The sequence below is a fragment of the Biomphalaria glabrata genome, chromosome 1, assembly GCF_947242115.1.
Source record: "Biomphalaria glabrata chromosome 1, xgBioGlab47.1, whole genome shotgun sequence".
Lineage (NCBI taxonomy): Eukaryota > Metazoa > Mollusca > Gastropoda > Planorbidae > Biomphalaria > Biomphalaria glabrata.
In genome coordinates, this window is record NC_074711.1 from 62,310,625 (window position 1) to 62,338,333 (window position 27,709).

A 27,709-nucleotide genomic window follows, 5' to 3' on the forward strand; every position below is an offset into this window, starting at 1 on the left:
CTTCACTGTGTCTCCATGTAAAAAAACAATCCTGCTATGTTCTCATCACTGTGTCTCCATGTAAAAAACAAGCCTGCTATGTTCTCATCACTGTGTCTCCATGTAAAAAACAAGCCTACTATGCTCCCATCACTGTGTCTCCATGTAAAAAACAAGCCTGCTATGCTCCCATCACTGTGTCTCCATGTAAAAAACAAGCCTGCTATGCTCCCATCACTGTGTCTCCATGTAAAAAACAATCCTGCTATGTTCTCATCACTGTGTCTCCATGTAAAAAAACAATCCTGCTATGTTCTCATCACTGTGTCTCCATGTAAAAACAAGCCTGCTATGCTCCCATCACTGTGTCTCCATGTAAAAAACAAGCCTGCTATGCTCCCATCACTGTGTCTCCATGTAAAAAACAAGCCTGCTATGCTCCCATCACTGTGTCTCCATGTAAAAAACAAGCCTGCTATGCTCCCATCACTGTGTCACCATGTAAAAAACAATCCTGCTATGCTCCCATCACTGTGTCTCCATGTAAAAAACAAGCCTGCTATGCTCCCATCACTGTGTCTCCATGTAAAAAACAATCCTGCTATGCTCCCATCACTGTGTCTCCATGTAAAAAAAACAATCCTGCTATGCTCCCATCACTGTGTCTCCATGTAAAAAAACAATCCTGCTATGTTCTCATCACTGTGTCTCCATGTAAAAAACAAGCCTACTATGCTCCCATCACTGTGTCTCCATGTAAAAAACAAGCCTGCTATGCTCCCATCACTGTGTCTCCATGTAAAAAAAACAATCCTGCTATGTTCTCATCACTGTGTCTCCATGTAAAAAAAAACAATCCTACTATGCTCCCATCACTGTGTCTCCATTTTTTTTAAAAATATAACCGTAAGGTCCCATTCATTCCTTATATGTATTTGTACAATACATCTTAAGCGACGTTTTCTTACATTTCACCCTTATGTACGGGCGTGCTTAACAATATCAAAACCTTCACTTTGACCTGCTCTTCTTACCAAACAACAGATCCATTTATCTTTTCTTTCTTCATTTTTTTTTATTCATTATTTGTATTCGTTTTTAAGAATTTTGAACTTCTGGAACATATGATAAACACAGTATTGTCTTGTTTACAAATTGGGTTTATCATACAATGAGAAAAAGTATGACGAGAAAAAAATTTTATGGGAACCTGTGAAGTATGAAAGGATTCATTAAAATAGTTGCGTCACGTCAGATAACAGTACCTTTGCAAGTCCAATTGTTTTTGTGACACGGGAACAGCGCCATTCATTGTGTTTGTTGTTTTCGTAACCGGAGTTTCCTGTTTGTAGAAGGTCCGTACCGGTGGCTTTTATCTTGCTGGTATGTTTGTAGTCATCTTTCAAACTCATGGCCACCGCACCTCGCCTTTACTCCACATTACACAGTTCTACATCTATTTAGTCATAGTCATGTAGACTAGGCTCATATTTGGTGCAGTCTCTTTGATACATCAAGAGATCATCAGAATAGCGTGGCTCCTTTTTCAAAAGGAGGTTAGCAGGAACAAAACAGCTCAACAAAAACGTGTCCCTCCCTTATTCAGACAGAAATGTGTGTAAGAGATGAAGTTTATCCATCCGTACTTACTGTAAAAATAGTTTCTGCATTTCTTACGCTAAAACAACTGGAGTCTTGCTTCATTGGTACGTACACATTTTTTCAGGTCACACGTTGGTCAGAGACGATCTGTTGTATATCTTCAAATTCTACGACGGAGACATACGATCAACACGCGTACCTGTGGTATCCAGGGAGGTCAATCTGCCCCAGTTCTCACAATCGTCAGGTGTGAAAGTCTGGAAGGATTGCCAGGAAGGCCAAAACGTGATCGTCCAGGTCACTGCATCCAACCAAGGTAAACAAGAATAATAATCATTACATGGAGGACATTGTTAGAGCCCTCAATTATTTAGTCTCTTCGGCTAATCGGTCCTACACAGCAGACTTTCCTTGACAACAGGCCAAACTTAGTGTTCATACCCCTTCTTCTTTAAGCGAAATCCTACATATATTTTGTAAGGCTTGCAGTTGAAAGAAAACAAATAGCATCCGTTCGTGGAGATGTATTTTACATTTCTTACATGTTATAGAGTCACGAAGTTATTTGGTCTAAAACAACAATGGTCTCTATCCTCTCTCGCCCTGTTTTTCCTTACATGATACAATCTTTTACTACGTTAATACATGATTCAAATAGTCCTTCTAACTTTCCACCTGATGCACCACTCTGCTCATTCCAAGCTTTCTAGAGTTGCCCCAAAGGTTATATGCCTTGCCTTGTGTGTGAAGTTGTGACTTTGTATAATTTGTCAATTTGTATGTATGTGACTTTTGCTTCTCGAGGCTCGACAATAACTACAAGGTGTGTAATCTTGTCAGTACTTTCTATTAACTTGACATTCTCTCCCTCCCCCGGCCCTCCACAAAAGTGCGCCAGACACTTGGTCGGGGCGAGCGACCGTCTTAATTGGAAATAGATAAGGATTGTTGTGGGGCTGTGTTTTCCTGTTCCTAAAATAATATACAAAAGGTTGTTTTATCGCGAGCTTATAAAAAATAAAGTCGTCCTGGTTTGAAAAATATAAGATTGATTTGATGAAGAATCTAGTTTGTAATTAACAAAAGGAAATGGTTTGAAGAGCGTTAGATAGGCTTTCGGTTTCAAAGTCACAGTTGACATCAATTTCTTACCAATTCTTGTAACCACTTCTCTTTTACTTATTTGTTTTTTTATTGTAAAAATACGTTGAAGAAGAATTAATGATGTTTAAGTATATATAAGTATAATAAGTCAAAATCTTTGCTGACTGACAGACTTATAACTAATTTGACGGAATAATAGGATATTTTACTATTGTTACTTAAAGCTAAGCGACCAGCCGTTAAAATTCCCAAATAGATTTTTTTCATTCGTACTCAAAAGGTTCCAATAATGCGAAATTCAACGTTTATTATCACAAAATGTCATTGTTTAAAACACTGAATTATGGTCTCTTAATTCAGCTCATTAAAAAAAAAACAGACCCTACTGCTACCACAACTTTCTTAATAGTGGAGTAACACAGTGAACATACAATATCCTGGTACTACGGTACAGGGCTGTTGTTCCGCTCAGTAATTTATCTGGCTGTTGATGTTACTTAGTCGTCAATGAAATACTTCTACAACATGTTAGTGCACCATTTCATTCACTAAACTGACACTAAGCCTGACGTGATGTGCAAAAGTAGGTTATAAATAAATACGTTCTAAAGCTTGCCTATATTATTTCCTGTTAGGTTTCGTTCGGAAAATACGTGGACGGCTGCATTGTCGTGCGATATGCGCGCTGGACTGTCGTTCGGTCCCATTATAGTTTAACACAAAGATCATGTTTGTCGATCTACTCTGTTCTAGCTTGGTCAAAAGTTTCATTGGAATCGTTTCCGTCGGAGTGCCACAATGCAATCTTCTGTATTTTATAAACAAATCTAAATTCGACAACTTTCGAAACAAGTTTTAACCTTAAGCAAAAGTGTATGATTTTGAAGTAACTGGCATTTATAATTCGAAGTATTTTTTAAAATGTTAATACACAAGCTTAGTTCAGGAGTGGATTGAAAATCAATCGCTAAATTCAAAATTAGCAGTTTAGGAGTTTCGTGTTTATTTTGATCGTGGATGGTAGCCAGGTCGTAGGCGCTTCAGTCATCACGGTGGTCCCAAGGTTGAACTTTGCCCTCTTGATCCACTGTAGTTCTGTATGGAGTTTTAGCGTGGGCACACTTATCTGAAGGAACAGCCGAAACTTTGAAAACAAAACAAATACTAGGCCTGTTATAGTTTTCTACACAATATCCGAATACATATGGCACATACTTCCTAGATCTCCTTGGGCTTTCCCTCAATATAACAGTCACAAACAAAAATTATAAAAGGCCTTTCTAACTGATACATTGTGCGCGTGAGACCAATAAACAGTTCAGCAAGGTCCTGGTGACGATGATAGATGGTGATAAAATATTCATCCCCTCGGTCACCTGTTAGTTGAGTGTCTCCTTCAACATTGACACTGCTACACAAATTATTCTCAGTCTCGCTTACCAGGTCACACGTGTCCTTGTAAACTTGTTCTGCTGCCTACACTTGGGAGGGAGGGTGAGCCTGGTCTGGCTGGTGGCCTTTTACTTCTGCTAATCCAAATAGCACATCGGACGTGTTGTTCAGTGACCACTTTGGTTCTAGCAGAAAGATAGAGCTATAGCAGTGGTTCCCAAACTTTTTTGTCTCGTAGACCCCTTGCCATATTTTCTTGTTTTCGGTAGACCCCCTGCTCAACTTGCTCAACTTGCACATTTTTGCAAATTCATTAACATTTTTTAAACAAATTTCTAACTGTAGTGAGTTGAGGAGTGAAAAAGTAATTTTAAACTACACAACTAGGATATTATGTTTAATATACGAATTTGTCGTTCTATGAAGTAGTCTTTCCAACATTAAATATTATTTAATTAATTATTATGCCTTAAGTATCATTGTAAAAGGTTTCGCAAAGAGCAGTTTCTCGTGTATTTCTTGATCTTTCAAGTGTGGTTCAAAAGTTGAATCTGCTAAACTGTTTTCATTAACAGGAGATGGGTCAAAGGCGAGTAACTGGAGCCTAAACCAGTGAACTTCGAGCAGGAAGGGCTCATTTGCATTGGCTTGCTACCCACTTAGCAGAAGGAAAACTGAATTCAAACCTCTGCTGCCTTGCTACTATTCCCAAACATGGGAAAGGTCTCGTGGGTCAACACTAAGAAAATATAAGGAGACGGTGACCATTAGCGCCATGTATTTCTGGGCCGTCCCCTCTTTCTCTTTTCTTGGGGGTTCCAGGTTAGGGCTCGCCTTGTTATGTTGGATGCAGGCTTGCGAAGGGTGTGAACTATCCATCTCCAGCGTCTCTGAAGGATATCTACTTCAGTGGGCTGCTGCTTTGTTCTTTACCACAGTTCCTCATTCAAGATCTTGTCTGGCCAGCGGATCATAAGAATTTTCCTCAGGCAGGTATTGATGAATAGTTGGATTTTTTCACGGTGGTGATGGTGGTTCTCCAGGTCTCCGCGATCTGGAAGCAGATGGGCAAGAAGTGGCGACATTTGGAGAGATTCGCCCAGAACCGAGATGCCTGGAGGATGCTGGTTGGTAACCTATGCCCAGAAGGGACTACAGGCATAGATGAGATAAGATGGTGACCATTATATAGTTTGTAGCACACAGCGCTACACCTTGTCAGACCAAACTGTATTTATGTATTTTGCAAAGATTTACATAAGAAGCTTTTAATTTTATAACTCATGCCACCGAAGCGACCTTGAACTGTATTGTTGCTTAAAGAAATTCTTTTAATAATAACAGATGTAGGTTGGTGTAAAACGACTGGTAGAATCAATGTTTGACCTTTGCTGTTTTCCGTATTTTGCTATAAGAAAAGAAATCTTGTAAGACTCTCCCAAACCATCATCTTCTCTATATGATGTCGAACTATGATTTTGCGGGTCTATTTTGAACTTTGAGTGTTCGAAAGTTTTTAAAATCTTTATTTTTGTCAGGGTAGCATTGTCTCAGATGATCTTCCAGCGAACCTGGTTCATATCGTCATAAAAAAGTCACTTAGGCTTGTTCGACAAGGAAAGAATGAATCCCAATTTTAAATAATGAATGCTGTACTGTCTACATTTTTTTTTGTTCTAAATATTAGTTACATGTAGACAAAATTAAGCTATTTAAATAAGTATTGAAATTGATTACAACAATTTTTCATTTGAATAGCAGGATAAATATTTAAAGGATTAACGAAGATACAAATCATATATTAGTGTATGCAATAATTACATTAGTGGAATGTGAACATAAAATGTGCTTAAATGAAATCTGTTATCGTAGACCCCCGTGGGCATCTCATGGACCCCCAATTTAGTTTTTTACTTTCGTGGACCCCTTGGAGATCTTCGTAGACCCCTGGGGGTCCATATAGACCACTTTGGGAATCACTGAGCTATAGTCTAAATGAGTCTAGGTGTTGGCCCATAGGCTACAGTTTTGTTCACAACTAAATTCCTAACTTTAAAGGGACTTGTTTTAGACATTCCAAATACACCTGAAACATTGGCCGAACATGATTGATAACAATCTTAGCGTCAATAATTCGTTACAGAGATTTTACAGAATATAAGTCTTTTTAATTGCTCGATAAATTGTAGCAGTCGTTATTATCATTAGGTCATGCAGACAACTTTAATTACCCTATCAGTAATGTAGTCAAACTGCATTTGTGTACTTCACACACAGATAGTTCAAATCTTTGGACTGAGCAGATACTTAGAAATTTTGAGTAGAATAAGAATATGGCTGGTTGGGCGTGAAAAAAAAGGGGGGGGGGGCATTTCTTTGAATGTTTCTCACACTAGCTAGCGTAGTTAGTAGCTTGACTATGTATCTTGTAGCAGTGAATAAGAAATTCAAATGAGTTGCCGCTACTTTCTCCATGATATTTAGCATCAATTTCTACTGAATTGGCGTTCTTTTTAAAAAAAAAACATGCAAGACATCTTTACCAGTCATTTTGTCTACATCATTTCATAGTTGACTATTTGTTTACCCAGTTGGACAGACTTGCAGAGGGCTAACATTTCTAGATAATGAAAGCAATGCTGATAGATTGGAAAGGCGGAGGCTGGGTAGGAGGAAAAGTCGGAGGAAGAGGAGAAAACCCACACTTTGGCATTCAACTTTTGTAAGGTCAAATGAATACGCATCTTTTCACTTAGAAGTAAGTAGCCCAAGAATGCCATATCAAAGTTCTCTCCCTTTGTGTGCTAGGCACGCACATTGTTATAGAGTCCACTCTGTTCATTCACTCTATGTCTGTGTTTCTTTAAGTATTAGCATTGTGTTCATCAAAACCACTACACAAATCTTGTTTTACCTTCAATAACTAAATATATATTCATTCTAGAGATGTGATTTACTTAATTTTAATATAAAATAATATAGAAGCTATGCTTGCCTATTTAAAAAAGCTGAACTGATGCTGCAAATCTCCCCTAAACTTCAAAACTCTTTCTTATTTTTCTAATTTCATTTGGAACAGAATAAATCTGAAGATTTGACATCTTTACATGTTAATTATGGTAATGGATTCTCTGCTAATGTCACGTGCTTGAACGACAGGTATGTAGAGCTTGTTGTTGTTATCTCTACTTGAATTAAACCTAGTTACATTAACACATGTTTTTTTTTGGAGGACGGGGGCTCGATAGTTTTTATTGGTTTGTAAAGAAGTTCTATAGGAATTCCTATCAATGAATAATAGAAAAGAAGTCCAAGAGATATAAAGAGAGGTCAACATAATTGATTTGAGAGTGATGACGGGATATGAAAGACATTAGATTGTTCCAAACACCATTTTTGTGCATGATTTTGAATGTCTTTCATAGGTAGGATCAATATTTTTATTGTAAGATGAAAGAAACTAGCCTCATATATTAAACAACAGCCTCTATATAGAATTCCTCCCCTTCCAAAAAAAACAACAACTGTGGTCTAACTATTGTGTATGATGTTTATGTTTAGAACAACTTGCAAGCCAGACCGGCAATCCAATGTTAGTTCCTCTCCCCACCACTCTAACTAAATTTCGCACATTCACTGGATCAATTCGGTGTTAAGGAGACCAGGGCTATGCACAATCCTAGTATAAACTAGACGCTTTCAATATTCACCAAGCTAATTAAATGAATCGGTCAATTGATTGGTCTCGTCCATTTGTTTGATCCACCCCCCACCCCCATCCAAGACTGGTGGATATTTGAGCTGTGTCCAAACTCGGGCACTTGTCATTACTTGATGATTTCTATTGATTTGTAGAGCTTGGGAGATGGGGTCATTCTGTCATACGCTCAGGAAGGAACGTTGCGTCTGTGTTGATGTGTCTTAATGGAAGTGGACCCCTTTTTTCCTTTGAGTTAATAATAGACTGTTTCTTGAAGAGGCCAAGTGCATGTAAATGGTTAGCATGCAATGTAGCCACAACAGCATTAAAATGAACAATAAACACATGCATAGGTTTTACTAATTATTTTGTTAGGAGGGCTTTGTACGTTAGAGTCTATCAAATATAAACCAAGCGTGCTCAGTTTTCTATTGAACATGTAAGAAGCTCAAGTGTCCATGGAGACATATGTTGTGCTCAGTGGGTCATAATTAGATCATGTGACAAACAGTGATCAACATGCACCTATCAATACTGCACTAAAGCTTCCAACTGGATTTGAACTCCTTATATAGTTGGAGTGGCCTTGTGTTTTATGAACTTTTAATTTCTTTTATCAATAACTTAAAAAAATGCACTCCAATTGTGTAGCCAGTGGTTGACGTTGATGTCTAGATATATCGTGGGACAATAATGAAAAATAAAATAGTGATAAAAAGCTAAATCCATTATAAGTTATTGAAACATAACAGTCAAATGGATTCAATACACTAAGTGAGATGTCCTAAATAAAACGCTCATGATAGGACTCTCCTGGCTGTTGAGTTTCGAACCTTATTATTTATTGATGCCGGCTTGTATACGCAGGAATTAGGATCTGGCCGCCGTGTTCTCACAATCTATCAGTATTAAACTTTCAGTTATTGGATGATTGTATCTGTGTCCTTTCCTCCAAATAACACGTCACAGATACACCTAAAAATGTCAGGGTTTAAATTTTTTTTTATAGAGTTGTGATGCTTGTTGCAAAACAACACACTTTATTTGGATGATTTTATCCTTTTTTTTTTAATCCCTGAAAGAACATGTTTTTTTTTTAATCCCCGAAAGAACATGTTTTTTTTGTTTTGTTTTACTTAAGCACTATTTGTATGTTTTTATATCAAGATTTGTACTCGTCGTTAATGCTTGAAATCTAACATTGTAATTTATAATGCATGCATAGAATTGGACTAAAATTGGATTATACATTAAGGATATGCAATGTAGATCCCACAATAACATGAATAAGATATCTACCCCATATATAACATAATCTTACTAATGATATTGTTGTGTTAGTTTAATTTCTCCCTTCTACTTGATGCTAATGTGTTTGTGTAACTACTGAATCACTTCTGGGCTCCTATTTCATTCCTTCGTCACTCTTGCCATCACTGCATCTTTTTGTCCTTTCACGTGGAATCAGTTCTATGGCCGCTCTGCTAATGCCATTAGTCTTCCGAAGGAATGGTTTCTACCAAAGTTGTCATCAAGCTTGGTTTACTGAGAACTATGTGGAAGGGATAGTCTATTATGAACATCGAAGGCAAAACTAGTTTCGCTCTTAGCATTTGCTTTGGTGCTGAGTTAAGTAACAAACCCATTTCCTGGGAGTCGCCTAGAGTTATTGTAGTTTTGGGCTTTCTTAGATATTATTGGAGGTTTACGGGAATATTCTCTGCTATTTTAAAAGTCCACATTGTCCTTTTAGTTAATTTGATGCATTTTATAAAAGTATAATTAATTAATTAATTCTTAAAATCCACAATTATAAAAAAAAATATAGAATTAAATCTAAACAGGACTCCCGCGACTATCCTAGAAGGCGGAGCTCAGTTTATAGTTTAAAATTGCAAGTCACTTAACTACTTATTTTTTTGTTTTTAAACATAATAGATGGAGTATACCGATGTATTTATATGTTGATAATTCTGCACGTAAAGTATATATATATATATTTAAAAAGTTACACTTTGAGCCATTCAATATATTTTAAGCTTGTTTTGAAATTCAACAAAAATATATTATCAGTTGCAGCTTACGTCCGACTTGTTTTAGGATTGACACTAAAACAAAAAAAGAACAACTCACGTAAACAATAATTTCGTCAGATTTTTATAGTCCGCTTTAGTAGACAATCTGGCAAATCCAGATTCAAAAAATCTTGCAATGTATGTATAAGGTCGCTAAAGTCAAAATTGTAACAAAAAAATTATCGGGTGGGGGGGGGGAGAGGACGTCTTCAAGGTCTTATTGACGTATTTGGTCACTGCATAAAGACTGGTGTTGACAACCTTGTTGGATCCATTTCATTTGTCGTGTATTGAAGAACTACTCTGTAAAGCTTAGCTACACACTGTTTTGCTAGGTTCTCTACCTTTCAAGTTTTCTAGTTTCCCCCCCCTTTTTTTTTTTTCCAGTTCTGCTCTCCCAAGCTTTCTCTATTCCTCTATTTATGTGTAGTTTTTTGTTTCTCCTCTAGTTCTAACCGTTGGTGTACGTTTGCCCCGGGGACCTTTACATTCAGATTTCTACTCTTGTATCGCGCCTATGTTCATTTCATTCCTTCTCCTCTCTTAGCCATCTACAAACTTCGCCAGTCGGTTATCCTTATTTCCACCATCCTCCCACACGCTATATTTTCACTTTGACTTTTTGGCTAAAGGGACTAAGCATTCCACGTGCAATCCCCCTGTTTGTTTTCTCTTGATGTGAGAGCTTTTCTTTCTCTGCTGACTTTTTGTCCTCCTGCCCCTGTACTCCTCACCTTTTTTTTTGTTGTTTCTTTACGTCTTGGTTTCTCCCTCCACAGTTGTAGTTGGGACCACAAACTTCAGGTCCCAGGTGTGTTTGCGCTTGACGTCTCCTTATACGGCCGAAGAGCAGACCGCAACGACCAAAGTTTGCGCTCGGTGCTTGTGGTGGAGGAGCCAATCAAAGGTCTCCAGCTCCTTGGGCCCACTGACGCGGGTATCGAATGGTAAGTAAGAGAGGGAAAGGGAGAGAGGGAGACTTGATCCTGTCTGATAGCGGCAATGTTTAGCTGATCTCAGTGGAGGGTGGATGGCGAGCCACACTGTTGGCAAGGTTGTTGTACACCATTGTGGAGAGGTGATAAGCGGAAGTTGCAAAGGATGGAATCGTTGGACGGGGGGCGAGAGTAAAACAGATCGGCCTGATGCATTTTGGCAGTTTCATAACACTGGGACATAACAGTTGGAGCCCGCTTATCGTAATCAATCAGGGTGAGAGATGTAATCGGGCGTTTTCTTAGCTGGCGGGGTCAAAGTAAGCTTTCATTTAAATGAGTGGGCATCATTCCTGATTCTACCAGCTTTTTTGTTTTGTCGATTTCATGTGGGATCTTATCGTTCTAGCATTTGCGATGAATTGAACTTGTGCTTATATAGACATGTGATATTTCTCTTGTGTTTGAACAAATTATGGTTTGTGCCTTTGATTCTGAGATACATTTAAATGTGAAATTTTGTGTATTGCTTGGCTATCTGTAAAAAAAGAGGTCATGTTTCACTGGTAAAATTCCATCTGGCTGTTATAACAACCCATCAAAGAGGTACAAGAAATGGACGTCATGTGACAGGAGTGGGTTACTTTTGGCTTGACGTACGAATGCGTGAAATCGATTGATGACATTTATTATTATATTTTTTTTTGGAATCGACCGCTCTTTCTAAATTAAATTATGGTTTGGTTTTCCGTAGTCAGACCTGTGGGATACTGGAGGAAAAAATAAGATTAGCTATTTACACTTTGCTTTAAATTCAATTGACTTTACCCTAGCTTTTAAGTTTCTTTGGAAGGTGATTTAGATTTAAAGAATTTAGTACCCATCTACCTACATAGACTTAGCTCACTTACACGTGACCCACTACACTTGTATATCTCAAATTATGAAAGGATTAGAGCCTTTCCTTAGCCACACCCATTCAGAATAAGTTTGTCATTTTAGTAGTGTACGCAAAGTTCCATATGTCCTGTATTTATGCATAGAAAACGAACTACCATCTCAAACTTGAAATATCAAAAAGTGTATTTAATAGTCTTTATGGATGGGTGACTTCTAGAAGGTTTTCTATGACAAAAATAATCTACATTTTTAGTATAAGATGATTGGTCTGGATTGTTTGTTTCATTGATTTCTTCATTAAAAACGTAGAAATGATGTGGTCCTGTACACGTGTCTTGACTTATTAAAAATGATCCCAACTCTTGTCAACCGAATGATTAAAAGGAGCTCTTTGTACATTTCTATTGTTTATTGCACTATAAAGGCAAGCATTCGGACGCCTAGAATCAGTATAATTACTTGGATTTGCTAGTCACTTGTTGCCATTCAATGTTTTCAAGATAAAGTCCTTAGAGACTATTGGTAGTTTGACTTGATCTCGATTTAGTCCCAGCCCAGCACAAAGCTTGGTCTGATGTTAAGTTTACTTTGATAAACATCTGTAATGGTAATAACGTCATCCAACGTTCAATGCAAATATTACAGAACTACAGAGTAAAAACAAAGTACCGAACTAGCGGAGGGTAAAATACAAATGAAGCTCAACAGTATTCGGAAACCATTGTTCATGAAAACAAGTCTAGCTGGCAGTAGTTTCTAGTCTGTCATTCAGGTGCGCGAGATTCGCCGAGCTCTGAATCGAAATTTAACCAGCAAACGAGTTGAATAGCTGGTTAGGTGGGCTAAGGGATACTTGGTTAGAATTCATTTCTTCTGGGAAGTGTTAGAGTCTAGGTAGATCTAGTAGTAGATAGATAATGGGATCTAGAAATGGGAAGAAAAAAAAACATTTGTATAGATCTCTGCCTGTCTAGATCTAGGTTTCGCTCTATTCTGTATAGATCTATATCTGGACTATTCCTGACTAAATTGACTGCTCTACACCAACCACTTTGACTGTGAGTCAGTGACAGGGTCCTCAGGAACGTTGAGCTCAAGTTTGCCCTGTGTCAACAAGTTTTATAATTGCTTTTCACGATGTGCTGGGGATTTCATGCTAGTGAAATGTGACAGTCAGCAGTTTGCTTGTTTCTGTGTGTGTGTCAGCCAGGCTTCAGTGTAGACTCTAAGTCTGCTTCAATATGTACAGTGTCTTGTCTCTTTGGCCTCTCTGCAGGCATCTTTGAAATGTCCAATCTAGTTGACAACATTGTTGTCCAGGTAACGGAATGTCATTTTATCTTGTTTCAGACCGACGATTCACATTAATCGTAATGAACACTTCCAAAAATGTCATACATATAATTTAATTATAATTTAGAAAAAAATAGTTGTGACTATCCATTGGTTAAATGTTATCAATCAACAAATAAATAATAATAATAAAAAAACATTTAAGTAGCCCATTAAAACTATTTTTTTCATCATACTTTCCATTATGGATGGCTGCCTGTTCTTGCGGTTTGCGCGCTGGACTGTCGTTCGGATTTATTGATGGTCGAGGGTTCAAATCCTGCCCGCTTCCATCCCCGTCCTGCGGGAGGTTTGGACTAGGAAGAAAACTATCTTCAACTCTGAAGGAACATCCGAAACATGTCAAACAAAACATATGACGTGCGATTAAGCACTAAATCTAAATCTGTATAACTATTTATAAATCTCTCTGTAGTATATCCTTGACTAATCTGTCGCTGAGACCTCGTCTATCAGTGTGCGTCCATGTGCATTTATTAAGTGTAACTATTAGACATTTCAAGTGTAATTGAAGTTATAGTTATACTAGCTGTATCTATATCCTTTATTAGTACATCCTGCCTGTACTATCTCTTTTAACTCTTGTTAACTCTTCGGACGATTTCTAATTAACTGACATTTTCCAAAGTGAACATATTTCTCTAGCAAGCTTATCACACACTGCTCACCTATAGCAAGAACGTAACAGGTTTGCTCAGTAAGCGTTGGCGTACCTTTAAACATGAACAAAGAAACGTTCCAATCACAGTTGCCTGATTGCTGAAGTTTAATGTGTACATTATGAACAGGTGTGGCAGAGGGTTCGCTCTGAAGGCTACTCCCTTAAGAAATGGCAAGGAAGTAAAAAAAAATATAAACCAAATAACATGTGCATTTCATTTGGTCCAGTGCTGAGATCTGCTGAAACTGGGCACATCCCTCTCCACTCGATACAGCAATGGGCGGGAGTACAGGGAGATCATGGGATCGTTTTTCTTTTGTTTTGATGAGTTCAATCTTAGAATTTTAATGCAAACAGGTTACCCGCCTTTCCCTTGTGGTATTGTTTTTTTTTAGCCATGACATTTTATACAAAGCTGAATTTAATCATAATTAGTGCATAGTGGTTTAGTAATTACTTTGAAATAAAATGCATGTTTAAAAAAGAAAATAATTAACGGAGCAGGTCGTTGTGAGTTGATGTTCTTCAGAGAATAAAAATATATCGCGCCCGTGTCTGTGTGTGTCTTTAATTAGAGTAACAGTTTTGGTAAGTCATACAATAGGATATCTGAAAGTGGCACACAAATGATCCTTTACTGTTTTTAGTAAATCATTTCTGATTAGGTGTGATCCTTCTCTCTTTAGGTTAGTGAACTTTTTACGGGTAAAATAAATAGCTGGTCTCTTTCTCTCCTTTAAAGAGCGTCCCGTTACTCCAGCAGGCGTTTGTTTCCCCTTGGCAAACATACAAAGACAGCATTGTTTGTGTCTTCAAGCAGTTTTCTCCCCTATGCCTAGTTATTTCCCCTCCAGCTAAAATTTTTTTTTTGAAAACCACATCTCTGGCCGTTCTTTTCTTGTGCTTTAATGTAATTCAGTCCACGCTCGTTATCTTTGTTAGAATATTTAGCGTATGTTTTCTTTGACTGAATTAAGCATTAATTTATGTTTCTCAGTCTTAAGACTTACAGTTAAGTTGGAGTTTGAACATTCCAAATTGTGACTTGTAATAGGACAACTAAAGCCAGTGTTACATGTGGATGTATAGCCTATGCTCTAATGTTCCTTAATGTTCTATTGTTGACTGTTCAACAGTGAATGGGAATAGAGTGTGTAGAGGTGAGTCAAAGTTATTTATATCCTGCCTCAAGGTGTTTGACTCTGTTGAGAAGAAGTTATAAACTTTGCAGACATTCTTCAGCCAAATGTTCTTAAGAGTTTTTTTTTTTTAATTTATCCAGTCTTTGATTTGTGTTGATGGCTTCTTCCATGAAGATGTAGAGTTCTCCTCCCCTGTGTTGAATGCTCAGGTTACTGAATTACAGAACCATCTTTTGGTCTTGTTTAAGTAGCATTGTTCTGCTCACACTTCTTTGATCCACAGATCAGTTTTTCTTTCCTATTTGTGTGTGATCTCTGTGTCTGTTACAGTGATAGAAATATGTCAACTATAAGTAATCAAATTTGGTACAAATCTGTATTCGTTGGTAGTTGATCCATCCAAGTCAATTCTATATTAAAAAAAATGTTAGGATAATATTTGTTTAATATTTTGTTGATACAAGCCTTACTTATGTAATTTTCTCTGTTTTTCTTCCTCTTAGTGAAATCAGCTGGCAGGCTAAGCTGACTTCTGGAACTCATCTTTTGTATGTCTGGTCTATAGATGGTGTCACACAGCTTCCGTCTACAGATGACAAGGTACTCAAAGACATTTACAAACAAATACTTCAAAGATACACTAAATGTCTTCTTCTTATTATTCTCTCTTTATATCTTTGTTTATTTAGTTATAACGAACCACTCATCCCTAAAGAAAAATTAAAAAAACAATTGTAAAATTATACACAGTTTTTCTTTAACATGTGCTTGGATGAAATAAGCACTTTTCACTTCTAATGATGCCCTGAAACGGCTTACAGTCTTCTTCTCTAATTTAAGTTCATTGTTTCAACTGAAGTTTTAAAATATAAATATTTTTAGTAGCATATTACACTATTATGTTTTTTTATTTCCTTTCCTTCATTGTTTTTGTTTTTTAAATAAGATTTTAACAGAAGTTAGATATAAAATAACCCCCCCCCCCCCCCCCCCCCCCCCCAGGCCTTTTTTTTTTAAAGAAAGCACTGAGTAACACTGAGTCAAATGCTTATTTTTCTTTGTGTGTTGTGTAGGGTTTTTTTTGTGGAAGAGGACTTGGACTGTTTTATTTATAACTACAAGAGCTCTAGAGCTGAGGGTTATATGTGTGTTTGTGTAAGAGAAACTATGGAGCTGTTATATTTTTTTTCTTATTTGGAGTACCATCCAAGCCATTCCAAGGATCAAAGAAGTATTTGTTTGAGGTTTTAATTGTAAAGGACACATATTTTCTCCATGACAGCTACAACTGATGGCCCAAATAAGTTTGTATATTAGGGCAGCTGTTGAAAAGGCAAGGAAAAGGTATTTTACACTTAACTGCTACAACTGAAGGTCTAAAGTTGAGTGTATATAGATGGAGGGCTTATTTGTAGAAAGGTTATCCCTATTGGACACAAAGGCAGACTGTTCCATTTAGGGATCTTAAAAAGAGAATGTAAAGCAATCAAGCTTAATAATAGTAATAATAATAATTTAATGTATAGAGCTCCGTTAACAAACAAAATGTAAGCTCAAGGCGCTGTGATAACATTACAAACATAATGTTCTTCTTGAATGTAGTGTAGCATGTTGTCTTGTTGAGATCAATAGGGAGTGAATCCCTAACCTTTGGTCTGTGCACTGAAAAAGCCTGCAGACCATAGCTTGTTTTCAGGAGAAACATGGCACCATTAAAAACATTGAGTCCAGGGCTCTCTGAGGGACATTTGGAGTAATCTTTTTATATTGGATGAACTATCTTTCTGTATATGAAATTTAAAGCACCCATTCATCACTGATTTCCCCACTACTGTGAAATTTTACAAAGCTTTTCCTTCCTTTGTCCTTAAGTGATAAGAAACATGCACAAAAATGGTCAAATAGCTTTAAAAAGCAGAGCATTGCACATTGAAGGATTACAAATAGTTGATTTAATCAAATATAAACAATTCTAATTAAAGAGACGTCAATTTCTTTTCATCGTACTTGAATAAAATAGCTAGATCAAATGTGAAAATGTAGCAAAGCATCTGTATCAGATAGTATAATGCTTTTTATTTTATTTCAAATGTTTATACATTGTAGAAATTCCTTATTAGTGTTTATGTTCTTTTTTTTTTACAGTTCACTCAGAGCTTTTCCAGACCAGGCACTCATACCCTTCATGTCAATGTATCCAATGAGGTCAGCTCATCACAAGCCTCCATAACATTTCAAGTCAAATACCCCATTGTCAATGCCTCCTTGAGTATCCAGCCTGTCCTTCTTGGCAATGAAACAAATATCGCTCTTAAAGTACAGGGTGGGCCAGATTTCATTATTACTTGTGACTTTGGAGATGGTCTTCAGAAAACTATCACACCCTTGTCTGAGACCAAGCAGGAAATAAGTCACAATGGGAAGGCAACTTATGAAAACCAGATTCCTGTATTTGATGTGCATATTTCACACATTTTCCCAAACCTTGGAATATACAAAGTTGTTGTCATACTTTCCAATGGAGTTTCATCAGTGAGACGGGTGGAGTGGGCTAGGGTGGAGGAGCCCATTGGCAATGTGACACTGTACACCAAGACATTTCAGCTGTATATACAGGACGAACTAGAGGTGATTGCTGTAGTCAGCTCAGGAAAAAACCTGAAATTTTCTTGGGATTTCTCAGACAACTCTAAGACTTTTGTCACAAGGTAATCTTTCTTTTGTGTTTTTTAAACTTAGGCGCTTTATTGGGATCTTTTTATTTGAAATGTATGTATTTTTATATCACACTGTTTCTTATCAATTTAATCTATACTCTATAATTTTTGACTTTCCAACTAAATAAACAAATTTAAACAATGTTGTTGTTTTTTTAAAAGATTAGTCTTTTATTAGTTTAGATTTTGATTTTTTTAAAATTCTGCATTTATGATGGGTTTAAATGTGTAAAATACTTTGGATAATTTATAAAGGAGCTTTAAAATATTTGCATAAGGACTTAACTGTTTAAAATGTGGACATATATGTTTACTTTTGTCTTTATTTTCTCAGTAAAGGCAACAAAAGCATAGCAAGACATTTATTTGACATACCTGATAAATATAAAGTTAGTGTGACTGTTTCCAACAACCTTCAGCCTTTGGGCATCAAGGCCAGTCTCACTGAAAGTGTGGATGTCATAGATAAAATAACATTGGCATCAATAAGTCATTTACCTGAATCCAGTGCTGACCCTTCACCTCTCAATACAGCTAGCTTATTTTTGCTCGCCAATGAACAGTTTGCTACTAGAAAAGTCATTTTTGAGGCTAAGTAAGGATTTTTTTAGTTTAATTAGTCTGCACTTAGTGTCACCAAACTGATAATTTCTGTCAAGAAAGAACAATTCCAGCATGAAATAATCATTTAGCACATTCGCCAAAAGTAAGCTGCAAATGAAAATTACATGTGCCATATTAATTTCTTGGTATATTTTATTTCTGAATATCAAACTATTTATGCATATAGTTGGACAGTAACCTGAATAAAAATAACACTCCTCCATTTTTAATTAAAAGCTTTAAACAAGATTATTGTTTAAAAATCTTCATAACCTATAATTGAACCCTATGCCCTAATGTTTCAAGCACTATCAGCCAGTCAAACAATTGTCCTGTGTTTCAGATCCAATGGCGCACCTGTGCAATTTACTTTTGACTTTGGAGATGGTCATTCTTCTACTGTGACTGGCAATGAAGACATAATAATGAGAGTAATGAAAGGAAGAGCTGATCATGTTTATACAAAAGGTATTTGGTTTAAACCAAGGAAATGTTCTTTTATAAACAATTCTAAGACATTCCTTTTTCATGGGTTTATCCTTTTTTATTTTGTTTTATTTTCAGAGAATGTATATTTGGTACAGTTAACAGCTTTCAATGTATTAAGCAATGTGACAGTCAACCTACCAGTTCCATTTTATGTTCAGATTCCACCAATTGGTTTAAAGGCTAATATGAGCAACAAGTCCTGCCTTAGGTTAGGGGAGACATTGGTGGTCTATGCCAGCATTGAGGCAGGAACTAATGTCACTTACACATGGAAGTTGCAAGAGAAGTCTGACATGATTCTTAAAGGTTGGAAATAAATTTTGTTTTTAAATTTCTATTTGAAATTTTTTGTTTGTCTTCTATTTATAATTTTCAAGGGTCCATACAGTTCATTTAAGGTTTTTATCTCTAAGAATGACTTAAATTTCTGTATTTAAAAATAAGAATAAATCTTCATATAGCACATTCGATTCTGTCAGTTCTTCATCCCTCACCTTTTTGTGAACATTTTTTAGACATGCTGAGAAAATCATTTATATAGAATCCTTCCCAAATAAGAATATGTATAGAATCCAGTGGAAATAACTTTTTTTTTTCAACAGCTCTTCAGTACAGTTCAAGTAATAAAAAACAGTTCTCTTCTATTTCAACCTCATTTCTCCTACTTGCTAATGTTCTTTGTTTCTCTTTCTTCTATACTAACCATCTGTTTGCTGCTGAGCTCTTTAGTTCTTGAGTTTCAAAATGTGTCAGTTTTTTTAATATTTATAAACATTAACTTTTTCTTTTACAAGATGATCATTATTCATTGCCCATTCCTGAAATATAAGAAACTAACTTGTGTAATTCATGACATATTGTATGCTGTTTGGCAGGAAATTTGTTAGAGCATCAGTTCAACACTGTGGGACCTGGAAGTATTGAACTTGAAGCTTCCAACAAAGTTGGAAAAAAGTACCTGTATCTGGAATACAATGTTAGATCAGAATTAATCGGTGAATATTTTTTGTCCTATCTCAACTCCTACTCAGTATATATATATATATTTATTTTTCTAGATATAGATATATAATGTTTGATTTTGTGTGTGTTTATATATGACATCTGATTCTAAACTTTGTCTTTTCCATTATGTAAAATCAGGTTTAAATATAAGTGTCAATACAACCATCACAGCCACAGGACAAAGCATAGATCTTGTAGCCATGATGATTCCAACATCTGCCAAGCAGGAATCATGGGAGCATGAATGGATGTTTACTTCTAATGACTCAGTCAAGGCAATTCAGCATCAGAGCTTCACCATTAAAACCCCTAATGATAGATTGAACCATGCTTTTATGAAGTCCGGGAGGTTAGTACTAATGTGTTTCTCTATGATCACAATTCATGCATATAATTATATTTAATAACCTATGGGTTTACAAGTCATTAAGTTAGTGTTAGCACCATATTAAATTAATTAAAAATGTTGCAGATTTAGGTTAATAAAGGAAATGGATGGGAACTTAATGGTGGCCCATAGTTTGAGAGGGTGATCATCTCAACACAATGACCAGTTCAATATTTCACTTTCTGATAGCACAACCCCTTAGAACTCCATAGATTTAGAAATCACAGAATATAATACATATTTGACACTACTATTTACTACTAAAAAGAACATACGTGGATCAAATGAGATGCTTTATGAGTTAAGGTTATTTTATGACATACAAGGGTGTAGACATTTATTTCAGGGTAGCTAGAAAGCTAACATTGAAAAAAAAAAAGGCAAGGATATTAATGGACTTATTGTTCACTGGCATAATTGAGATAATGATACAATTGATAAAGCATATGTTGAATTTTCATGACTCACTTGAACAATATTTTTTTTTTACTATTTGGATAGATTAATTTGAGAAAGTATTTTACATTTCAAATTGCTATAGTTTTATTTTGTTAACTTTGGCTGGTTTCAGTCCTGTGACCAAGTTGAACAAAGGCTTATGTGATCAAGACATGCACCAATATATTTGTACCAATTGATAAAGAAAATGTATCCTTATTATTCCAGATATATCATACAAGCCAAAGGAGCCAACTGCTTGGGATCTGTGTTGTCAGCTCCAATCTCTATCCTTGTGATGTCTCCGCTACAAAGTTTGACCATTACCATGATAGGAGATGCTGTGGTAAATGCATCCATCAGGTTTAAAGCAGACTATTGGCAAGGAGACTCCCTTCATTTTACTTGGGATTTTGGGGATGGAACTTATGTGAATAATACACTAATCAGTGAAGTCACTCACAAGTACTCAGAGTAAGTCTGTCTACTTATGTACTGCTACTTTTATTCTCTGTGAAAGATTCTTTTAAATTTTATGTTTACATATATAGTTTATTATGTTGTACTCATAGCATTACAACCAAACCAAATACCTTACAAACAATAGTATCACAATAAAATATAGTATATTCTATTTAATGAGGACACTGATTATATATAAATAATAATTATACCTTTTATATACTTCCATGCTTATACCATGCTCAGAGCACAATGGTCCAATCTCATTTGTGGACCAGTGGGGGGAAGGGGTATCTGGGAGAAAGTTTTCTGTGCTTCCTTTAAGCGCTCAGTAAACACATATGCAGATGTTTGGTCCAAATGTAAAGAACAGTATCCATTTGTGAATAGTGTTAAGTTTTACTGGAAAATATTTTGTTTACAACACAAACTGACCAGCAACTATGGTGTTTTTAAAACTTATTAGCATGTACTAAGTGTGGAGAAATTATTCAGCATTGATGATAACATTAAGTGCTACAACTGAATTGAAAATTCTGAAGACCAAAAGTAAACCCAATAACCAAGAACTAGACAAAGCTGATAATCATAGAGATATTCAGGGTGCAAGGCAGATTTATTGCCATACTTTATTTCATGCAGAAAGAAATTGATGGCATTACTTCAGCTGCCTGAACTACATATTCTGTATATATACATATATATTGTGCAATCTTATTTCATTAAGAGAAAAGACTTAGCTAATTCCATAGCTTTCTTAATAAGTAACTAGATATAGAAATTGATTTATTGCCTTTATTGTTAAAACGATAGATGGGTTTAAGAATGTCACCTTTGTTAAGTCAGTTTTTAATGACAACGTACAGTATGATTTTTGGCCAATAGTTTTGAAGGATGATTATTAAATGAATTATAATGAGCTTTCAGTTTAAATCAAAGAGACTGAAATTATCTACTTCTTTACCTCAGGATCAGAGAGTACATTGTACAACTTGTAGCTGTAAATCCAGTGAGCAGTGGCCGAGCATTCAGAAAAGTCTTTATTTTGAATCAACCTTGTAACCCACCAGTAGTGCAAATACTAAGAAATGTGAATCCAATACAAAGATCTGAGGTGAGTTGTGTTTTTATGTGCAAGAAAGATCCACATTATTTTTTATAGTGAAATTTAAATAAACTATCCAATTAATTCATTATTGTAACAATTAACAAACATGCTTGTATTCATTGATGGTTTAGTTTGTCCAATAGTTTCCAACTAGAGCCACCACATGGATTGTAAGCTTTGGATAAAAAAGTACAAGATGCCATTATTTATATTTGTATTGTTTATTTCTGTGATAATTTAAAAGATATTCTGAAAGAAACTTAACCTTTTGGTTTTCATTCCAACTTTACATCATCAGCTAATGCCAAAATCTTTTATAATTTATTTTTTTGTTTACTATTAACCCAGTCAAGATGGCTAGTTCTTTATTGTTAGTAAAGTAAGTTAGGCCATCTGTCTCAATTCTTTTCTGTTCTTTTTTACATTAGACTACAAAGGTTCAGGCTGCATCCTTTGATGTCATCCAACTTCTCTTTTCTGTCTTCCATTATTCTTTGAAGGATGTAGTTTTGTAAAGATGTTTGATCTTTAACCTTTCCATACATAAAGCTTAATAATTCATGCTCAGATTTGTTCATTAGCTGTAAGTTCCGTGCATGGAAACTAGATATCAATCTTTAGCTATCCTCAAGGTCAGAAGAATGCACCCAATTTCTTCATATCCATGTAAAAATCTGTCATCACACTTGTTCTGCCTAGAATTGCTAAAATATAAAACTGCACATTTTAACTTTCTTTTATCATTTTAAAGACTATTCAAATGGCTACGAAACACTACTTACTACTAAATATCTGATTTCTAGATTTTAGCAGTGCTCTTTGCACTATGATCCCCTAAAAGAAGTGTGCCTTATTTAAATTTTGTTCAAGAAATATTTAAATAGTCTAAGAAATTAAATATCTTTACAGACACACACACAAATACATTCACATACACACCCACATGCACAGGCGCATAGGCAGACACTCATACTTACATATATACAGTCATCTTTAAAATGTTTCTTTTTTCATGATATAAAATACTTTGCTTTAATGATTTTTTTTAATATGTCTGAAATATTTTTTTTTTTATGCAAAAATTTTCAGTGCATTTTTAAGACATTTGTTTGTAATCCCCTTTTAAATATTGTTGATTCTTTAGTTGAGCTTCCTGCAGTCAGAGCCTGTAAAATGGGATACAGAAATCAGATTAAATTGTAGCCTGTCTAATCAAATCAAGTATCGGTGGATGGTAGTAGAAAGAGACAGCAAAGCTGTTATTCCTTTGAAATTTCCTAAGCTAAACCACAATGTGATGATGAAGTATATGCAATATCCAATGCTTTACCTTCCACCATGGACACTGAAGGATGGGAAATATGTAATCCATTTAAAGGTAATTCATTTTAAAAAATTTAATAGTTTTTTTATGATACTGATGTATTTTGGTAAGTGCAGATTTTACAGATAAACATGTTTTATTCATTTTCAGGTTGAGATGACCAATACAACGATTCCAGTCTATACAGAAGAAGAGGTGGACTTTACCATTATTCCTACTCCCATTGTCAGCAACATCTTAGGAGGAGTCTATCGTAGTGTTGGAAGTAATGATATTATAAAACTGGATGGGCGCAAGTCATATTATCCTGACAACACTTCTGCATTATTAAGGTACATTTTTAGAAAAAGTAAAAAAAAAATGTCTAGTTTTACATCAAAATTTATTTCAAAGCACTTGATGCATGCCATTATTACAATATTTAATGAAGCTTTATTTAAAAATTATAATAAAAAAATGTAGCCAAACAAAGGGATTTCCCTGCAATTCCTAAAGACAATCAATGGTAGATATTGCATTAATTACCCTGTGACCATTATATACCAAGAATCTACTGCACTAGTTTTTATTTCTAGTAGAACAGAAATGTGTTAACCTAATAGTTTTTTTTTGATTGGCTCAGGTATTCCTGGAACTGTGAAACTCTACTGTACAGCAATTACAATTGTTCAGAAGCACTCACTTCCAAGAATGTGTCAATGAATGATCCCCTCCTTGCTTTTCCAGCCAGCTGGCTTAACACTAGCATAGGCACAGGGTTCATATTTCAACTAAAGGTCTCCAAACCTGATCTTGAAGAGGCAGTGTCTGACCAGGTGATCAATGTTGAAAGTGCAGATAATGTACTTGAGTAAGTGAACTAACAAAACATTTCAGATTTACTATTGTAGAGAATTTCTTTTTACTCTGTTGCTGTTACACTAATCATGATGTGGAGTTGTGTCCAATAAATAGAAGGCATCTACTCATTTTGGCTATGGTACTATACTGTTGCATCCACCATGCCTTTCCCCAGTGCTATTCCACATGACATGTGGGCTTGGCGTTCACATAGACATTGGCTAAAGGAGTCATGTCTCATGAAAATGGATGTGCTTATATTATCATCTAGTTTTTGGGGAACCTCGGGACAGATGGGTCGATGGAGAGCCAATCTCTCATTCCTGGCCCCAGGTAAAAGCCTTCTTGTTTGTCAAAGGAAGTAATCTTTACACTTGATGGACACTTTGATAAGGATTGGATAATTTATAACCTCCATTTGTATTGATATGCCTTGAGAATGATTTTCTTCATTATAGAAAAACATAGGAGCCAGACTAATTCCCAATAAAAAGAACATTGATAATATTTCCAACTGGCAGACTCCATCATCTTTTGCTTTGGCCTCAGTATAACTGGTTTCCAGTATCTGCAGCCCAGTAGATATTCAAAGAGAGTTATCTTTTCTTTGTACACTTCTTTTGTTTTATTATTTAAATACCTTTTTTTTAATGAGAAGTTACTATACTCTTTAGACAAATAAAGTAACACTATATTCTGTTCTTTTTCACAGCATACATTTAGAATGTCCCCAGTGCTGGAGAAATAAAACTAATCCAGATCAAAAAGTGTCTATTCGTTCTCATTGCCAAAAATGCTCTAAGAAAAACCTAACCTACAAGTGGGAAGTCTACCGTTTTAATATTGAAACAGGACTTCCAGGAAATGATCTACCAGCCAATTGTACATTTCTGAATGACTCTCAGTCTCACCAGTTGAAGCTTGGCACTACTGTTAATCCATTTATCACAGTGGCTCACAATGAAATGTTCACCACCTCAGACAATATTTTCACTACTACACCCACTACCTTGAGAACTGAAGGAAAAAAAAGTAAAAATATATTTTTTAATTATTTTAGATTATTTAAGAAAGTGTAATATTTATATCCATACCTAAAGTGGTCTGAAATTCTACCATTTTTCATCAGCAGATAGACAGGTTCTAAAATCTCAGACATCTCCTATTATGATAGTGGAGAAAAAGACTGGAAGCAGTAAGTGGACAATGTTTATAGTTTTTTTTAATTTTATTCCCTGAAGACTTCTAGTCAATTAAGTTGACAGCTTTAGTTGAGCATAAGAAGTAGCCAGGTGGAAAAACGTTTTAGAGCGCATGAGTTTGAAAACTAGTGTTAGGGTTAGAGACTTAACTAAAGCATTTGTTTTCTAGTGTGAAAGAATGGTTTGGTTGACTTGTATACAGCAGCCTGCTGCAGCCATGCTCAGTGTGCTCTGGTCCAATCTCTTGTGGGGAGATCTGTGAGTCTGAGAACGTTTTCATCTTGCTGTAATCCCCTCAGCAAACACAACTCAGCTCCAGTCTGGATTTGAACTGGAGCTACTTTGATAGGGAGCCAAGCAGTTTTTCCCACTCAATCCACACATCCCACACTTTGTTTAAATGCTATGTAAATGCTTTCGCTAAAGACGTCAGTAGTTTTAAACAATGTTTTCAAGGCTTAAATAGTTGTTTCAGCTGATTCACCTGTGGCATACATTTGTATACAATGATTTTTTTGTTTTGAATTGTTGTATTCTAGGAAGTAAACAAGGCTATGGGGCCAACTGGGGGAATGACACAGAACTTCATCATAGTGGTGAGTCTAGGCTCTGATTCTTTTTGTATGTTCACAACAACACTGCAGCTGTCTTTTTAGCACTGATAGTTCTCCCTTCTAAAATAATAAATACAACAAAAAAACAAAATAGTATCACCTACAGATGCAAATATCTCTTAGCTATTTTGATAATAATGCATTGAAAATTAAGAGACCAGCTAGAGAAACAACAACATTGGTACTTTATCCTCTAGTAACATTGGTATCTTATCCTCTAGTAACATTGGTATCTTATCCTCTAGTAACATTGGTATCTTATCCTCTCGTACTTGTACATAAGACCAGGATTAGGTTTATGCCATTTTTGTGTTCCGAATGATTTCTTTTCATTTTCCTATGAAGACTTTCCCCCTTATTTTACACTCTGCCAACTCTCTCCTTCCTATTCATAACACATTTATTCATTTATGGTTGAAGGAATTTGGATCTCCTACATTTCATTGGTGTGGAAAATTCCCAAAACAATGATGTCACTTGTCACTTCCTTGCTTATGGAAATGGAGACACACTTTATTTGTTCCCTTTTTTTCTAACTTTTAATTGATTAAAATCCCTGTTATCTTTTTTTTTTTTTTTTTTATTGAATCCTTGGAGTTGATTACACACATAAGAAGGCTGTACATCTGATCTTCTTAGGCTGAGCTTGTGATGTAGCATGGACACCAGTGTTCCCTATAAAATGTTTAATGAGGAACAACTTTCCAATTTAATATATGGGTCAAATATTTTTGTAGAAAATTATACTATTGGTACATTACAACAGCACAATACAGCTTTTGTTTTCAAACTGTGGAGCTGGAAAGGCTAACCTTTTTTTTTTTTTTTGCTTTTTGGGTTCCTTGTGTTATATCTTTTTTTTCTGTACAAATTGTTGTTTTCTGCTTTTAAAGTGTAATTTTTTTTAATGCAATATAACTTTTTGCATGACATTATTTTATTTAAAAACTTTGTGAGTGTATTTAGAAGTCTTGTTAATCTCTTATCATCTCTTAGAATAATAAAAAAACTTTTACTAACAAACTTTTGTTTTGTCTTAATGCATGAAAATAGGAATTGACTAAAGGCTATATCCACCTCTCACCCACCTACTCTTTTTTTCCCTTTCTATCTCCTCTACAATCCTCTACAATCCTCTCTGGCATCTCACTTAACACTTTCCCTGATTTTGTACTTAGTTAAATAATTTGATTACTAAATATGATGCATGATAAACCCTTAATGTCTTTTAAGATTCAGTCTTTTCAACTGGGATGCTTAGTTTCACCCCCCCCCCCCCCCCAACCTCCTTTCTTTTCTGTCCAGTAATGTCAGTAATATTTGACTTTTACCAGGCCCATGACACAATATATCTTCTTTTTTCTTTTCTAATTTTCTGCTTCAAATGTTATCTGTAGTCTTTCTACTCACTTTGTAATGTTAAACATGCCTAGAGCCACCGTTGTTTTGTTTGTAATGCTAAACATGCCTAGAGCCATCCTTGTTTTGTTTGTAATGCTAAACATGCCTAGCGCCATCCTTGTTTTGTTTGTTGTTTGTAATGCTAAACATGCCTAGAGCCATCCTTGTTTGTTGTTTGTAATGCTAAAAATGCCTAGAGCCACCCTTGTTTTGTTTGTAATGCTAAACATGCCTAGAACCATCCTTTTGTTTGTAATGCTAAACATGCCTAGAGC

The 27,709-nt window shown here is 35.6% G+C and overlaps 1 protein-coding gene across 8 annotated transcripts in view; it reads left to right on the plus strand.

Moving 5' to 3' along the window:
- The window catches only part of LOC106075822 (polycystic kidney disease protein 1-like 1), a 183,267-nt gene that overhangs the window by 74,956 nt on the left and 80,602 nt on the right, over positions 1–27,709 (plus strand). For 6 of the 8 annotated variants that reach the window (XM_056006474.1, XM_056006510.1, XM_056006470.1 and 3 more), the window contains 19 exons: positions 1,706–1,897; positions 6,669–6,835; positions 7,157–7,236; positions 10,632–10,799; positions 15,347–15,443; positions 16,989–17,551; positions 17,895–18,155; positions 18,507–18,631; positions 18,728–18,958; positions 19,528–19,647; positions 19,796–20,006; positions 20,712–20,957; positions 21,915–22,059; positions 23,198–23,431; positions 23,528–23,709; positions 24,000–24,227; positions 24,930–25,249; positions 25,347–25,412; positions 25,959–26,015. In XM_056006474.1, coding sequence (XP_055862449.1) covers positions 1,706–1,897; positions 6,669–6,835; positions 7,157–7,236; positions 10,632–10,799; positions 15,347–15,443; positions 16,989–17,551; positions 17,895–18,155; positions 18,507–18,631; positions 18,728–18,958; positions 19,528–19,647; positions 19,796–20,006; positions 20,712–20,957; positions 21,915–22,059; positions 23,198–23,431; positions 23,528–23,709; positions 24,000–24,227; positions 24,930–25,249; positions 25,347–25,412; positions 25,959–26,015 — 3,693 coding nt within the window. The remainder of the gene's footprint in view (positions 1–1,705; positions 1,898–6,668; positions 6,836–7,156; positions 7,237–10,631; positions 10,800–15,346; positions 15,444–16,988; positions 17,552–17,894; positions 18,156–18,506; positions 18,632–18,727; positions 18,959–19,527; positions 19,648–19,795; positions 20,007–20,711; positions 20,958–21,914; positions 22,060–23,197; positions 23,432–23,527; positions 23,710–23,999; positions 24,228–24,929; positions 25,250–25,346; positions 25,413–25,958; positions 26,016–27,709) is intronic. The other 2 variants (XM_056006478.1, XM_056006515.1) reach the window with 2 other exon arrangements.